The following is a 17707-nucleotide window of genomic DNA, read 5'->3' on the forward strand; positions in this document are numbered from 1 at the left end:
TGCTATAGCTTACTGGTAAGACTTTAGGATATCTGTGGAAGACAAATAGCAGAAAGGGAGGTATGGATTGTAGGAAATCCATAGCAGTCAAGAGGATGAGAAACTCTAGAGGAACAAAATAAAGGAGATGAAGTAGGAGGTGAAGGGTCACTTACATAAGGAGAACATGTGGATGGAATAAGGTCTAAGGAGAGGAGCAGGCATTGGAGTTGATGATGGAGGAGGAATAGTCGGTGGTGTAGCTGGATACTTCCTGAATTATACTTGAAGAGGTAGTATTGGAGACTCAGAACTTGTAGAGGCAAGTTTTACAAAATAGAGAAGGATGGTGTGGGTGATTTAACAATCTGTTCAATGAAGGGCAGAATTTAAAAAAAGAAAAACAAACATAACAGAGAAAGCCCTTGCCCCTTGTGTTCTAAACTGTAACCCATGAAGGCATACATAGTCGATTGTGCAGCAATCTTAGTGTGTTCATGGGGAGGGAGATGCTCAAAACATAACCAAAGACATGAAGTATAGAATAATTTGGTGAGTGATGAAAGAAACAATAACATGGTGATTGATTACCAAGAATTGAAGACAGAATGGTGTTAATGAGATACATAGTAGTGCTGGTCGACAAGACCCCCCCTTTCAACTACTGCTATGCATCTTCGTTCTTCTTAATATAAAAGATTTTTATTAAAAATAAAGAAAAAATGAGATCCCCCCTTCCTCTTCATCCTCCTCCTAACCCCCCTCCTCTTAAGGAGGCTTGTGTTCGGGAGGCTTACGCCTCTTGCATTCTGAACTACGCCTCACGCCTCTAGGTAGTGGAATGCCTCGCGTCACGCCTCCATGTTTTAAAACATTGGTCTAAAGAAGTTTGGATCAAAGAGTCTTACTACATCTGAAGGAGGGGTCCACCTGCAACCAAAAAGAGAAGAAAACCAATTCCAAACAAAGGACATGAAAAGGACAGGATATAAGTAAGTGTGTAATTGTCTCAGCATAGGCCAAGCAAAGGCTACACATGTGGGGTGATTCGGGTGGAAGGTGCAGTTTGGCCTTCTTTTTTGAAGCATATCCAAGGTGTTGATTTTCTGGAGCACCACCTCCTAGTAAAAGGCCCTTATTTTTGGGGGTACAAGGTTACACCAAACCTCTTTCATTAGAAAGAATCTTGCCATGTTAGAGGATTGAAGAAGAGCAGTGTAGAAAGAAGTGCTAGTAAAAAAACCCAGGAGAGGCTGACCAAATTTTGCTATCCAAGCAAGACTGATCTAGGAACATCTTGGGGGTAGTCTTCTTTCAAAGATCAATTTCGTTCTTTGTTTAATTTCTCTCTTTTCAGAATGAGTCTATATCAAATGTACTTAGTTGGAATTGGGTTTTATGAGGGGAATTCGAGACTTTGAATTTTCAAATGTATTGATTTGTTGACTCTCTTGGAAAAGGTTTGTCTTGATTCTTTTTCTCATTTGAGGTCTGGTGCAAGCATGTTCCTCCAGAGGTACATGTTTTCTGTTGGGAAGTGACTCTTAGATGTATTGGCACAATGGATATCTTACAAAGGAGAAGACTTTTCTAGTGTTTTTCTCCAAATTGGGTGTGTTGTTCTTGGGGGTTAATTCTGCTGTTTTGAGCTCCAAACCTGGATTCCCATCCACCACTGTTATCGATCCTCCTGTAGCATCTCTAAGTGTGTCCATTCAGTTTTGGCTACTGATGTGTGTGCTTTGCCTGAAGCAGGTACAACAGCTACCCAATCTGATATTTTGAGGTAGGAAAGTGGAGGTGGGACAGTGAGGATGGAAGGGAGGGTTGATAGAAGGAAGATAGGAGGGGGGTGGAAGTGCAAGTAGAAAGGATTTGGGGCTTGATCAATGAATTTTTTGATGACCTTAAAAAAGGAAGAAATAAGTCAGGAGTGGTTCCAAAATAAGGTCAACTCAACCATAAAGGAAAACACACAAAGACAAGTGAACCAATGGGTGAAGATGTATGTTAGAAAGAGAAAAGAAAGGAAAAGAGGAAGAAGGAAGAAGAAAAGGACAAAGGTAGAAAGGTTAATATCTAATGTAGAGGGTGACATTGAATTTAGTGAGAGAGGAGATAGAGAGAAAAAAACCCAAGTAGGGAGGGAAGAGTAAAAGAGGATTAAAAGGTAAAAAAAATGAAAATAATCAATTGGAATGTAAGAGGTCTAGGGAGTGCAAGAAAAGGAGTGTGATAAAAGATTTAATAAAAAGAGAGGATCCTAATATGGTTATGTTGGAGGAGACCAAACTAGTAGAGTTGGATAGAAGATTGATCAAAAGATTGTGGAAATCGAGGGGGATTAGATGGGTGGAGGCTCCATCCCTTGACGACATTTGGGGGAATAGTGATATTATGGACAGATGAGGTGTTGGAATCATTGGAGGAACTGATTGGCAAATATACCATATCTATTAAGTTCAAGAATGTGGAGGATGGATTCACTTGGGTGCTAACTAATGTCTATGGACAAATATTTATAGAGACAACGGTGATATATGGGAGGCACTATATGTAGTATGGGGCCTGTGGGAAGGTGCTTGGTGTTTGGGAGGGGATTTCAATGTGATAAGATTTTCCAATGAAACTTCTAATCTCCATCAATTTATAACCACTAGTATGAGGAAGTTTAATGAATTCATAGGCTTTTGTGAATTGAATGAGATCCCCCTATTGCAAACAAATTTTACCTAGTCCAATTTTCAGGAAAACCCGTTGTGCTCAAAACTAGATAGACTTTTGTTTACTATAGGATGGGAGAATTATTGGGAAGGCTTGGTTTCCAAAGAATTGCTAGTCATTTCAAACCACCACCCCATTAGATTAGGAATAGATTGCTTCTTACATCCTACACTTTTTAGATTTGAAAACATGTGGTTGACACATCCAAATTTTATTCGAAGAGTGGAAATGGTGGAAGGAAGATCTAAAGGGGATAAGGTGATTGGGAATCAAATTCCATAAGAAATTGCAAAGATTGAGAACTAAAATAAAAGAGTGGAAGAAGGATCATTTTGGAAGGTTAGGATAAAGGAAGTTGACTCTTATTTCTCATATTGAAGAGTTAGATAATGTAGAAAGTGGAAGAAACCTTCAAGCAAAAGAGAGGGAATTGAGATGGAAATTAAAGAAAGAATTGGAGGAAGTCCTCAAGAGAGAGAAAATATCTTGGAGACAAAAGTCAAGACACAAATGGATAAAGGAAGGGGGTGGGAATGCAAAATTATTTCATGTGGTGGCCAATGGAAGAAGGCATAAGAACTTTGTGGCTAGGTTGGAGATCAATGGGGAGCAGATCTTAAATCAGGATGTAATAGCTAGAATTTTTGTGGATCACTTTAAATCCTTTTACAGAAGACCTTTGGAAGAAAGATTGAGTTTAGAAGCATCCGAGTGGCCCTTACTTGATGTGGAGGCATCAAGTTGACTAGAAAGATATTTTGAGTGGCCCTTACTTGGTCCAGGTGGATTCATAATGGCTTTCTATCAGTGTTGTTGGGAAGTGTTGAAAGTTGATTTATTTGAATTCCTTAAGGAACTCTCAAGTACACATATTGTTAGCTCTGGAGTTGATGCGGACCTATCCAAAGGACTTCCGACCCATTAGTTTGGTTATTAGTGTCTACAAGATAACTGCAAAAGTCCTATTGTTGAGGGTCAAAGTAATACTCCCTCCCTCATCAACTAGTTTCAAGGAGCATTTGTGTAAGGAAGACCAATAATTGATCAAATCTTAATAGCTAATGAATGTGTAGAGGGAATGAAAAGGTCCAAATAGGAAGGATTTGTGTGTAAATTGGACTTGGAAAAGGCCTATGACCAGTGTTTTAAAAGCAAAAGGTGCAAGGGTATAATTAAAAATGAGGCAAGGTGCACAGTTTTTTAAAAAATAAAAAAAATGAAAAAATTAGAAGGGTATAATTAAAAAATATTTTCCTAAACTTCAAATTAAATTAAATGATTAACAAACAACCTATTAATGTCAAATAACAACAAAAATCTGAAATAATCAAGTTCTCAATTACTCATCAATCAACATTAAGTTCAAGACTTAAAGCAAGCTATAAGCCATTAATGCGCAATACAATGAACAATCACATAGAGTTAAAGTCATGTCATAGGCAATTTTCTTTAAAAAAAAAGAGACATATAGACAAATTTCTTTCAAAAAACGACATAGATTATATACAATTTTCTTACAAAAAGGAAGAGTCAGAGACGGTTTTCCACCCAAAAAATGAGTCAGCCAATTTTCTACAAAACAAAAGTCATAGACAATTTTCTATATAAAAAAAAAAAAAGTCTTGAGTTTCATCCATTAGCCCATTCTTCAAGACTCGATTAGCATCCTCTTCATCTTCACTTGGATGCTCAACTTCATCTTCATTGTCATCTAACTTGTAGTCATCAAAATCCTCTTTAATTTCTTTTTCAACTTTAACTTCAATGTCAACTTCTTCCTCTTTTTCATCTTCCAATTGAAGCTGTCTTGGTCTTCAATGTCAACTTCATCTTCATTTGCTGCTCTTGCTTGTGAAGCTGAAGCTCTAGACCTTGTGTACCTTAGTGGATTTTCAACTCTAGAAGCATGAGCACCATCCTCATCACATCCTACCTTACCCATTAACCATTAATTACACTCATTTGTATCTTTTAATGAAATCATTGGTGCTACGTGAGTCAAAACTTTCTTTCAGCATTTGGTTGAACTTAACAAATACCAAGTCATTCAATCACTTTTGGTCCAACTGGTTTCTTTTTTTAGTACGAATCTATTAATTTAAAAAAATTAAATAAGTGTAAATTTAAGATATTTTATTCAAAAAAATGGAAGTATTCTAGCGTAATAGTTTGGCATACATGCTCAAATACACTCCAATTTCGCTCACATCCCGATGCACTGCATGTCAAACTTAGAACTTTCATTACAATCTTTTGTCGATTAGGGGTAGAAGCACCAAATATGGTCCACTAATCAGTTAAAAAGTATAAATATTAATTGAATTAGTGATTAACTAAAAATATTAAGAGTATAAAATATTATATTAAATCAATCTTATTATTTACTTGGTGCTTTAATCTTCCTCTGGGAAATAGTCATATAAAAACTAAAAATGCCTTCAGCATTCTTGTACTTGGATGTTTCATCAATGATTACACTTCTCTAGTTTCTGTCCTTTTCAAGCATCTCAATTATTTTAAAAAGCCCCGTCATAACTTCTTCATCTGTTTTAATTATCTCTTGATCATCATAATAAAATTGGGGGTTCAAAAAGTAACCAACTGCATGCAATGGTTGGTGGAGTTGGCATTCCCACCTCTTATCAATAATTTCAAAAATGTCTTGTTAATGGCCTCCTCTGCCTGGTCCATAGCCTTATAAATATAACCCATGGATGGCTTATTTTCACGACCCACCAACCTTAATACACAAACAAGAGAGCCATATACTTCAAGAGTAAAGATGACACTATTCCAAAATGTGGGCATCATGACTGTCGCCCCTACTCTTTTCCCTTTTGCTTCTTTTATTCATTTGCTACCATTCCATTCCTTTGACAAAGGAAGTAGCAAAATGGGTTTTTGTTGGCCTAATCATATTTCTCTGATTTGTAAATTTCCTCATTAGGTTCAATAAACCTGGATGGTTATAGATATACCCCGTAAGTGCAATTGCCCTCTCAATTGTTCCCTTCGCAATAGGCAACTCCCCAATGTCTTCCAATATCAAGTCCAAACAATGTGTAGCACACAGATAGGCCATAATTTGATGCATTGTCAGTAATAATACAGGAAAACAATTCAAAAACTTGAGAAATGTGACAATTCAAGAAATAATACAGGAAAAGAATTCAAGAAATAAGAACTTAAGAAATGTGACTCTAACATGTCAGAAGACAAGAGGAAAGTTAAATAGAAATAATAACAAAGTATAAAGCTCACCAGCTTGGCCATAATTTGATGCATTGTCAGTAATAACTTTAAGAATATTTTTCTCACCAATTCTCTCCATCTTGTCAAGCAACATACATAACCTTTTAGTTGTTTTTACATCACTTGAAGCATCATTGCTCTCTATAAACATTGTCCTAGCACGGCTATGGACCAAAAAATTTATGAGGGTCCTATTCCTTTCTATCTGTCCACCCATCGGACATAAGCGAGCAGTCCCATTTTTCCCAAGACTCCTTATGGTGTTGAAGCAATGTTTTTGTATAATCAACCTCCTTCAAGAAAGTAACTCGCAACTCATAGTAACTTGGGATTTTTAATCCTGGACCAAATTGCCCTATTGCCTCTACCATTGCTTCAAAACTTTTCAAGCGTATAGTATTCAAGGGAATACCCATTTCATAAAACCATCTAGCAATGCATATACTTGCTCTCTCCCTTCTTTATTATACACACCAATAATAGTGGTTTGTTTCATCTTTTTTTGTTCTCTTCTCAAATTCACAATTTCTTTTGGGTTTGGAATAGGAAATAATTTGTCCAAAGGCCCCTTTTGCCTTCTTATGGGGGGCCCTTTTGCCTTCTTGAACCTGAAGCAAAATTTACATTCCCACCAACACTAGGAATGTGATCACCACCAAGCACTTCCAGCTTGTCCCCCATCTCATCTTTATCTTCAATTATATTTTCAAAATATCAAAATCAGGGATTCTGCCCTCTTGACCTCCAACCATGTCCTCTTTTTTTCTGATTTTTTTTTTTTCTGCATGTACGCTAACATCTCTTCTTTCACCTCTTTGAGGCATTTAGGACAGACTTTCACATTTCTTCTTCCACCAATTAAATGCTCTTTTGCACTATAGATCCCTCCATTTGTCACTTTGCCACAAAATTTGTAAGTGACAGAATTTGTTTTCTTTGGATCTTGCAAGTAATAACATTTCCAGCCTTGGTCTTTCACTCTTTCCTATTGCTTTCTTGAGTATTGTTGACTTGTCTCCCATCTCTTTGCTCTACTTGGCTGGTAAAATTTCCTATTAATAAATAACAAATTGCAATTTGCAACTATTGATACTCATATTTGTGAACCTATCAGACTTAGGAAATGAATAAACTATTCTACTTGATAATAACAAAAATAAATAAACTATCCTACTTGATAATGAGAAAAACTGAACTATTTTAATGAGAAAAATTTGAAAAAAAAAATGAGGCAGAGCCACTATTTTTGTGTAAGAACTAAGAAGCAAGACTACAACTCTGCAAGTTTTTGTAGAAATTAGAAAGAATAATGGAAAGTTTTAATGAGAAAAACTGAAAAACAATGGGGTGGAGCCCCTATTTTAATGAGAAAAACTGAAAAAATAAATGGGGCATATCCCCTGTTTTTGTGCAAGAAACAAGACTGCAAGCCTGCAAGTCTCTATAGAAAGAAGAAGAATAGAGCTCTGCCCCTGATTTGACATTAAAAACAAAAGGAGAAAGGGGTGGAGCCCCTGTTTTACTAAGAAAAACTGAAAGTAAATGGGGCGGAACCCCTATTTTATTGAGAAAAGACGAAAAAATAAATGGGGCGGAGCTTCTATTTTTGTAAGAAGAAGATATATACATACCTGTTATCTACAGCTCTGTTCATTTCAGGCTTGGAGTCTTGGACAGACTTGAGCTTGAACTAGATTTGGATGAGTTTCGACTTCCTTTGGTAGTCTGGACTTTGGACGAAGGAACTCTTCCCTCCACTTTCCGACTTTCTTTTTTTTCTTTTGGTTGTTTTGGCAAAGACCCCTGTCAATTCAGCTTCCTTTTCTTCCAAGTTTCCTATTTTATGTTTTTAATATATTTTAATGTATTTTCAAATTTGGTTTAGTTTAGAGTTTTTAGACATCATCTAGGTTCTCACTTGGGCCGCCTGTCGCCTGGCCTGAGGCGCATGCCTAGGTGCAAAGGCAAGTGCCTATCCAATGGTTGTGTGCCTTAGCTTGGGTGAGGCACCCAGCCTAGAAAGTGCCTTGCCTCTACGCCTAGGTGTGCCTTTTAAAACACTGCCTACGACATGGTGGGCTGGAAATTTCTGATAGAAGTAATTGCAACAGCGGGGGTTTGGAGAGAGATGGTGCAAATGGATGTTTGGTTGTGTACAGTCTTGTCATTTCTCTATCCTTATTAATGGAGTGGTGAAAGACTTTTTCCCAACTTGCAGAGGGTTAAGGCATGGTGTTCCTCTCTAAGGTAATAGGGAAAATGAGTTTAGGGGTTGGAGAGTGGGTAGAGATAATGTTCCAATTATTCATCTCCAATTTGCAAACGATATCATAATATTCTTTGAAGAGGGAAGCATTAGGTGAGTGAGGAGATTGAAAGATGTGATTAAGAAGTTTGACAAAGTATCAAATCTGAAAATCAACTTAGACAAGAGTTGGATAGCATGGGTTAATATTGGAGGAGAATGACCTAGACTTGGTGGCGAATTGTCTAGAATGCCATAAACCTGAAGGAAGCCAGCTTTTGGAACCCAATTGTAGAAAGATGTAAAAAGAGATTGGCTGCTTGGAAGAAAAATTATATTTCTTTGGGAGGTAGGTTACTTTTATAAGATCAACATTGGCTAACCTATCCATTTACTTCCTCTCTGTTTTTAGGATCCCACCAAGGGAAGAAAAGAAAACCGAAAAAAAAAATTATAAGAGATTTCCTTTGGTAGACAAGAGAAACTTGGAAAGACCACTTAATAAGTTGGGAGGTGGTGTCTAGAAGCAAGAAAGAGGATGGTTTAGGTCTTGGGAATGTAAGAAAGAATACAACTCTCTTAGGGAAATGGTTATGGAGATGACCCTTAGAGAGGGGAAATTTGTGGGTTGAGATAGTGGCTATCATACATTGGAGATTGGAGAATGGCTGGGATGTTGGTGTATCATGAAGGGCTACCTTGGCAGCACCTTGGAAGGTTATTCATAGTTTACTCCCTCAATTCCTCAGGTATATCAGGTATGATGGCTGCTCAAGGAATTTAACTCGTTTTGGGAAGACATTTTGTTTGGTAACGAGCCTTTAAAGGAGTTGTTCCCCTCTTTGTATTCTATCTCTATGTATAAAAGTGAGGTATCTCCAATTTTCTTGTCCGTCCTTCTTTGCCTTCGAGTCTTAATTGGGATTTTGGGCTTCAATGGGGGTTGAGGGATGAGGAAGCTATTTGCTTGTCAGAGTTTCTCCTTCTTGATAATGTCTACTTAGAGCTTTCTAAACCAAATAGAAGAATTTGGTGCCCAAGTCCTAAAGGTTTCTTTCCTTGTGCATATTTTTTTAAAGCTCTTTTCCAGTCTCCTTCCTCTATGTCCTTTCCTTGTAAAGAAGTTTGGTTTAAACCGAGTCCCCCTAAAATTAAGGCTTTTTGTTGGTGAATGGCTCTTGGGAAAATTAACACTTTGGATTCCTTGCAAAAGAAAAGACCTTCTTTGTGTATTTCCTCGTATTGGTGCACTCTATGTAAACACAATGGTGAATCTTGTTACCACTTACTATTCTCCTGCTCGTTTGCTAAAGAAATTTGGGATTGGTTTTTCTCTTTGTTTAGATGCAGGTGGGATATGCCAATGGAGATTAAAATGCTATTTGATCCATCTACCTTTGTTTTGCCGAAGAGAAGGGGAAGAACAATGTGGAGGTGCACCAGAGCAGTTGTGGTCTAGACATTGTGGGAAGAAAGAAATGCCAGAATCTTCCAAGAAAAGGAAAGGAGTAAACAACAAATTATGGAGTGTGTAATAACCAGGGTTATACATTTGCTACAAACTATGGACCTTTTCAAAAGTATCTCTTGTGATGATATTTGGAGAAATTGGAGTTTGGTAGCTTCTAGCTCAGTGCAAAAGTTGAGACAAAGATCATAGTTTTCAAGGTGCCAAGGCGAGGCTAGGTGACGGGGACGCCTAGGCATCACCTAGGCAATAAATATCCATAATCATATTTTTGTAATAAATATCCATAATTTTCATAAGAAAAGTATAAACTTCATGTTAAATTATAGAAAATCAACATATTCCAACATATTCATGAGAAGAAAAAGAAATAAAATAAAATTAAATATATATATATATATATATATATATATATATATATATATTGGGGCTGAACCCCTATTTCTGTTATAGGAAAAGAAGAAAAGAAGAAGAAAATGTGTTCAGTATATGCACACACAGAATTTAGTAAAGAAAATGTGTTCAGGTTTTGAAGTCTTTGAGGGTTCAATACAGCATTTGGCAATGTTTGTGTTGATTAAACCCTAACAAATAAGAAAATAATAATAACAGAAATTAGTATATAAACACACAAAATGAATATTTTAGTGTAAGAATCTAAAGGTATAACATGCTATAGAAAACTTCTTGGTGATTAGGCGAGGCGAGCCTCCAAGGGTGCCTTGCCGCCTAGGCGCTGCCTTGACAACTATGGCAAGGATGGTTTTAATACCTCCCATTGAAGATTTTTGAAACTAAACTTTGATGGGAGCAGTCAAGGCAACCCTGGTCCATCTGGAATAGGAGGGGCTATAAGAGACAAGAAATGAAATTTAAGAGCCATCTTTTCAGGACCAATGGGAAATGGAGACTCTTTGGGAAATAGAGAGTTTGGTGGTAGAAGGGGACTCCATGGTGGTGGTGGGTTAGCTCAAAGACCCAGATTCAGTGATTTGGTGTTATAGAAATGAAATGAAGAAATTCAAGTGGGTAACACGACAGATGAATTTAACTATAATGGGTGGGAAGGGAGGCTAATGAACTTGCTGATGCTCTATCCATTTGTTAAAGAGTGAGGCTGCACCTCGTGCTTCCAACTAGGATGCTTGTAACAGACTTATCCTATGCTTTTAATGAATTTTATTTATCAAAAAAAAGAAAACTACCACATAATAATCTCCTGTCCATTTGTTGTTAGTATTTGGGAAAGGATTCTTTCTTGTTTTGGATGCAGTTGGGCTCAGCTGGCTAGTGTGGTGGAATTTTTTTACTCTACAACAATGAGACAGAAAGAAAAGGGAAAGAACAATGTGGAAAATGTTCTAGAACTTCCATAGTATGGACTGTTTGGAAAGAAAGAAATGCAAGAACATTCAAGCATCAGAAAAGAACATGCGAGACAGCTTTTAAATGTGCTAAAAGTATATCAGTATCTTGGATTAAATCAGTTTGGATTTCGAGGAATTCTCATTTGATGAGTAAGGAAATGGATGGAGGTGGCAAATTCCTCTCTTAAAAAGAATAAGAAAAGTAGTTGGTGGGAACCTCCTCCAATGGATGGATTCTTTAAGATGAATTTTGATGGATACAGTTTAAGGAAACTGGGTCCTTTATGAGTGGATGAGTCATAAGGGATGGGGAAGGATTGTGAGGGCAATATTTTTGGGTCTAATTGGGAAGGAGATTCTACTAGGGCTGAGTTGTTGGCAGTTTTACAGGGAGTGCAACTAGCAAGTGATCCAAGGGTGGAGAATTTAATGACAGAAAGCAACTCCAAGGTTTTTATCACCTGGTTAAAGAATGGGGAAAAGGTGTTAGGATTTTTGGAAATGAGTCCAAGAAATACAAATGGTTGACAAGGAACATGCAAGTGATTGCCTGCTGGATTCCAAGGTCGGCCAACTCTTGGGCTGATGGCTTAGCTAAACAGAGGGTAAATAGAAACCATTTTTATTGGGAAACTTGTAAACACCATTGTGGGGAGATGGTATTGCTATGCTCTTGATCTTGTTTTAATAGTGTATAATTTTGTTCATATCATTGAAACTTTTTTTTGTTGCTGATCAAAAAAATGTCCAAAACGCTCCTAAATAATGTTTGCTCTATAGGTAAGGGACTCATTGAAGTGAGCAATTATATAAGTATGATGGCATATAACATGTTTAGTGTTGGTGCATTAAATGGGTGATCATAATCAATGTTTAAACCTTTGCAACAATTAGACAATGATCTTAATTTTGGATTTTGCCATGCCCATGTACAGCCAAATCAATGTTCTTCATTGCTTCCTTCTTATTTAACATGATTGTGAATTCAAATAAATTGATAAACAAAAATAAATCAAATAGTATTACTTATGGAACATCTTTTTTTTTTTATTCTTTTTCTCTCTTTTCTTTTCTAGGGGGTAGGGGGGTTTAGCATGTGCCAACAGTATTTTGTCACATTAGAAAACAGACAAGTTAACATCAAGTAGGTTAGACTGATAAAAAATCATCAAGTAGGTTAGGTTCTTTTTTTCATTTAAAAGTCACCTTTTGATGAGAAGAAAATGTGACTGATTGGAAGTATATAATTCATAAAAGGGTTTGACTATGGTATGGGAAAAATCTGTAACTAATCAATCAGTATCATAAAAATGGTAATCAATAAGGTAGCTTTGTTATCAAATTCACAGAGGGCTTTAATTGGTCAAAGCCCTTCCATATCATGTATTTCTGGCATCATAGATTTTTCCTTCTTATGACCTGACAGGGTTTCTTGGAGGTATTTTAAAAGTCAGGGGAAGCTTTAGACATTGTCAATAAAGTTGGGAGAGGTTTTAGATAATTCCCCTAAAATCCAAGTCTTCTAATTGCTGCTGCCTGGAACATTAGGACTTGAACACCTCTTCCATGTTGGACTGCAACATGATTATGCATAGTTATACTACCGTATATTATTATCCTACCAAAATGAGGTCCTGAGGTGTAGAGAACCAAAGAATGGAACATGGTTATTCTTGCTTTCTCATTTGTTTGCTAATGGGGGCAGTGTTGTCTTTTATGTATTCCTAACAGGGAGCAAAATATCGATATGCACTGATTCCAAAAATTGGGTTTTGGTGCATATTGATAGACCGATACTCTTGTTTTATTTTTATTTTATCACCGTGAGAGGGATGCCTTTCTACCATCCCAAACTTTGGAAACCTGCAAACCTTGTGTATTTTGGTGTGTCTGTGACCTTGGTACTGATATGATATGCCTGATATGGGGTGCATTGTATCGATATTTTGATCCTTGATTTCTAATCAAGTATATAATGAAACAGAAAGGGCTCTGGTCCAATAATAGTTTTTCACCAGACCTCTCTCTCTCTCTCTCTCTCTCTCTCTCTCTCGTTTCAATTCATCTCGCACTCCTTTTTCTAATTCATCACACATCATCGACCACAGCATGGTAGAACACTGGTTTAGAAGGATTGGAATCATCATCATCTGTTGACATCCCCGCGCACAGCCTCTGCTGTCGGTATGTTGTTAGATGATATAAGTATGTTATATGTATGGTAGGAATTCTTCCCATTGAAATTTATGTTGTTTGATGAGGTGTAATTTTAGGTGTTTTTTATGCAAAAAAAAAAAATTATAGCAGATGAAACTGATTTTTCTGTCTACTTTTCCAAGAAAAATTGAACTAAATTAGATCTGGCTTTTGTGACTTATATGATATGTTGAGGTTATATTTCCAAGTTTGTTTTGATGTGTTTGATCCATATGATATTTTAGTAGATCTGAGAAGTGGTTGCACAATTTTTTGAGGTGAATTTTTTTTTCTTGTGCAATTTTTTCTAGTTCATATGTTGCACCTTACCATAAATTACATTTCTTGGAAAGGCAGTAAGGTAATTTTGCTCTTTTTATATACCCCTAATTCCCACGAGTACTCTTGAAGTCTTGATTATAATTCTTCTCTTTTCAGTCATGCCATTGATCATGTCAAAGTTACATCCCCATTTTGCACAGTTTCTGCTCTATATATAAACTGATCAAGATAACGCTTTGAAAGCACCTCTTCAATTCAACCACTGAACTGTAATTCGATAAGCAACAGCTTATTTAATCTCATTTGTCATTTTGGATTATCCTCTTTTGTATGATATATGGTCATGCACCATAAAAAGAGAAGTGTTCTGTTTCTTAAATATTTTTATTTTTTTTACAAGTGCACAGAGTGATTTTTTGTAATGTTAAGTTTTCTTATATTAGTTGCAGCCAACTATATTAAATTTTCTTAATTGTTCTCAATTTAACTTGAATGTAGAGTTGGGCTAGCTTTGAACCTCCAAAAACAACTATAAAAAGGATGGTATTGCAAGATGAACGTCCAAGGGTGACTGGAATTAAACCACCCCTGGTGAAAACTAAAGAAATATTTAGTGCTCGTGTGTGGGAAGGACCTTCCACTACTCTCTCGAAAGACCATAGAGCTTCTTCACCTTCCTTGCAGACAACCATTAAAAAAAATGAGCCACAGAGATATGGAGGAAGCAAAGGTAGTCTCTTTAGCTTAATCTTTTATAAGGAATATCTAGTTAGTATAATCGCTGACCACATGCCTTGTATATGTTTTCTGTAGACATGCAAGATAGACCTTCAAAACAGGCCTTCGAGAATCAACCAACTTCTTTGTTCAAATGGGCTAATGACCATTCAGGGCCTTCAGAATCTTTGGGATTAAAAGCTCCTACCATGCAAGTAACACAACAAAGCAATCCTCTACCATCTTCATCAGCAATGGCATCTCAATCATTATACAATGCAATTCGAAACAACACAAGTGAGACTCAGGATGTGGCCTCAGAGAGATCAATCATTGGAGTGACTCATATTGGGAAGTCTGGTCCATCCACTGTCCAACCAGTTCCTGTCTCCAGTTTGAAATCAAATTTGCAGTCTGAAAATCTTACAAATCAAACACTATCAACCAGTACGAGCTTAGCTGAACAGCCACATGCAACACAAAAGAAAACCACACCTGTAAAGGCTCAAGTGAGTGATATGTTGTTGAATAGAGGCCCTCTGACAAAGCCAACTGGAAGTGTAAAACAAGGAACAGGATATCCAGAAAAGTTGGTTGGAGTACTTGAAAGAAGCCATAGCTCAACATTTGCCTCCATGTCTGCTGCTGAACCTGCTACATCTCTGCATGAGAAAAATTTCAAATCTGATACTGTCGCAACCAAAATTCAATCAGGTAATACAATATCATCTTCAACAGTTTCTTCTTCAGTCTCTGTGCAGCCCTTGGTTCCATCACTGTCGTCAGCTGTTCTTTCATCAACTTCCCAATCTTCTCCCATTGAGCTAGCAACCGTGCCATCCTCATCACCAACCATATCATTTGGGGAACTAAACAATGTTAAACCCAGTAAAGATGTTAACCAAACGGTTGCATTGCAGTCTTCTGCTCCACCTACTCTTCCTTCATCTCCTTCCTCTTCACAGGCCTCAAAAATGGCGATTTTTCCATCTGCTCCATCTTCTATTAATTCAGCATCAGAGAAACCAGCTACAGAAAGTAAGCCTCCTACTGGTGAGCTTATGTCAAAATCAGAGATACTTGGCACATCACAAGCTTCCCTTCCGCATACTGATCACCCTGCAAGTGAATCCAGTTTAAAATTAGAACCACCTATGCAACCAAAACCTGCAACTGAAGTCTCTACTGGATTGGTGTCTGGAGTGCAGCCCAATTTTAAGAACATATTCCGTTCTGCCTCTATTGTTGCTTCGAGCACTAAATCTGAACAGCCATCTATTGCAAATGTTCCAGTTGCAGCACCTTTCTCATCTTTTAGCAGTACCACTGATGGAAAAAGTGAAAGTATGGACAATGTGTCACAGGAGGATGATATGGAAGAAGAAGCTCCTGACACAACAGAATTGAATTTGGGAAGCCTTGGTGGATTTGGAATTGGATCAGCCCCCACATCAGCTGCACCAAAAGCCAATCCTTTTGGTGCTCCATTTGCTAATGCAACAGCAAATGCTGCAAGCTCCACTTTCACAGTTCCTACTGGGGAGCTGTTTCGCCCTGCATCCTTTGATTTCCAGTCTACACAGCCTTCCCAACCATCTCAACCAACAAATCTGTCTACATATAGTTGTGCTTTCAGCACTGGACCCACTTCTCCAGCACCTACTGGCGGTGGGTTTGGCCAGCCAGCAGCTATTGGACCTGGGCAGCAGGCCCTGGGGTCAGTACTTGGTAGCTTTGGACAGTCAAGACAATTTGGCTCTGGTCTACCAGGAACAGGTTTTGCTTCTCCCAGTGCATTTGGTGGTGGCGGGTTCTCTGCAACTGCAAATCCTGGAGGATTTGGATCTAGTGGTTCATTTTTAAGCACTCCTACGGGTGGAGCTAGTAATGCAGCTATAGGTGGTGGCTTTGCTGGAGCTGCTGCTTCAGGTGGTGGCTTTGCACGTCTTGCTTCTAGTGGTGGTGGGTTTGCTGGTGCGGCCTCATCTGGCGGTGGGTTCTCAGCAGCTCCTGTAGCAGGTAATATTTTATTCTCATTATTTTTTTCTAGGGAATCTGGTATAAAATGTTGTTTAACTCTGCTCGTCTTGCAACATGTCTGAGCCTAATTTAACTTTGATGCCAATTTGTAGTAAATTCGGTGTCCTGGCAAAATTCTCCATTTAATCTGAGGGTTTTCACAGGTAGTGGATTTGGTGGATTTTCTGCTTTTGCCAACAGCGGGCCAGGAACTGGAACACCACCGGCTCAATTAATAACACAGATGAGAAAGTAGTTGAATATGATTCAGACTACCAAGGTTTGAGACTTTGGAATGTTAATCCGTCAAATTTTCTGTCTATATTTCCAAATCTAAATAGTACAAGTCTCCAATCAAATCGTCATGTTAATTAGTGTTCCCAATAGTAATTAAATGAAATGCTCACAATAACCTCCTAAGCCCCATCTCCCCGAAGAAGAATGTGAAAATGTATCTCGCTTCATGATTATAGACTGTGTACAGTAGTATATCCTGCTCAAATACATTTGCTGAATGAATCTCAAATACCTTAATTGATTTTAAGATGCCAAATTTTTTTCTTGTGAACAGGATTTGAGCCGCAAAGATTATTGAGGCTGATGCCAAGGTTCAAAGTATCGGAAATTTTATGTGTATGGAAAAGGCAAATTTAAAAGACTTATTGGGATACACCTTGGATATGGACGAAAAATTAAGATATGCATGGAAACACATGGAAATATTATAAATACTCTAATAAATCATAAATAAACATCAATGTCACTAAATATAAGACATAAATGAGCTATTTATGTATAAAAATAACACATTTTAGTGGGTTGTATGAAAAAACATATTATAATCAATAAATGGGAAGTTGGGAATAGAAACATACTATCTAATTATGGGTATAATAGATCAAGTAATTATTTTGCGTGTTTTATTCTAATTTTCTAAAAACTAAATAATTATTTATTTTTATTCAAATAATTATTTTGCATGTTTTATTATAAAAATTAAATTTAAATTAAAAAAAGTAAATATGTAACAAAAAAATTGAATGGGTTTATGGACATAATAGATGAAATAATTATTTTATATATTTTATTCTAAAAATTAAAAAAATATATTAATGTTTTAAAACACAGAGGCATTTCACTACCTAGAGGCGTGAAGCATAGTTCAAAATGCAAGAGGCGTAATCTTCCTTTAGAGGAAAGAGGAAGCGGGGATTTAATTTTTTTTCTTTATCTTTGATAAAAAACTTTTATATTAAGAAAAATAAAAACACATAATAGTTGTTAAGAGGGGGGGCAAACCACTTTCTTTCCGCTTATCTTTTCTAACATTGGCTGAAAATGTAAAAGGAATTTGAAAAAACATTTAGTTTCACTTCTTTTTTCACAACTTTGAAAAACTTGTTGAATCTTGCAAATTTATAGATGTTTTGGCAAATTTTTACAAGATTTGAGTCTTTA

General features: G+C 37.0%; 1 protein-coding gene across 2 annotated transcripts in view; it reads left to right on the forward strand.

The window, feature by feature from the left end:
• Window positions 1-16802, forward strand: part of LNO1 (Nuclear pore complex protein) — a 101025-nt gene extending 84223 nt beyond the window's left edge. Inside the window, exons 15-18 of one of the 2 annotated variants that reach the window (XM_088952731.1) lie at window positions 14012-14243; window positions 14327-16129; window positions 16160-16249; window positions 16414-16802. In XM_088952731.1, coding sequence (XP_088808857.1) covers window positions 14012-14243; window positions 14327-16129; window positions 16160-16249; window positions 16414-16505 — 2217 coding nt within the window. In that variant the 3' untranslated portion in view covers window positions 16506-16802. Of the gene's footprint in view, window positions 1-14011; window positions 14244-14326; window positions 16250-16413 lie in introns of both variants that reach the window. The other variant, XM_088952730.1, reaches the window with a different exon arrangement.
• The last annotated feature ends 905 nt before the right edge of the window (window positions 16803-17707 follow it).

Source organism: Nelumbo lutea, chromosome 7 (genome assembly GCF_056320005.1).
Source record: "Nelumbo lutea isolate HS-2025 chromosome 7, American lotus-T2T, whole genome shotgun sequence".
In the NCBI taxonomy this organism is placed as follows: Eukaryota; Viridiplantae; Streptophyta; class Magnoliopsida; order Proteales; family Nelumbonaceae; genus Nelumbo; species Nelumbo lutea.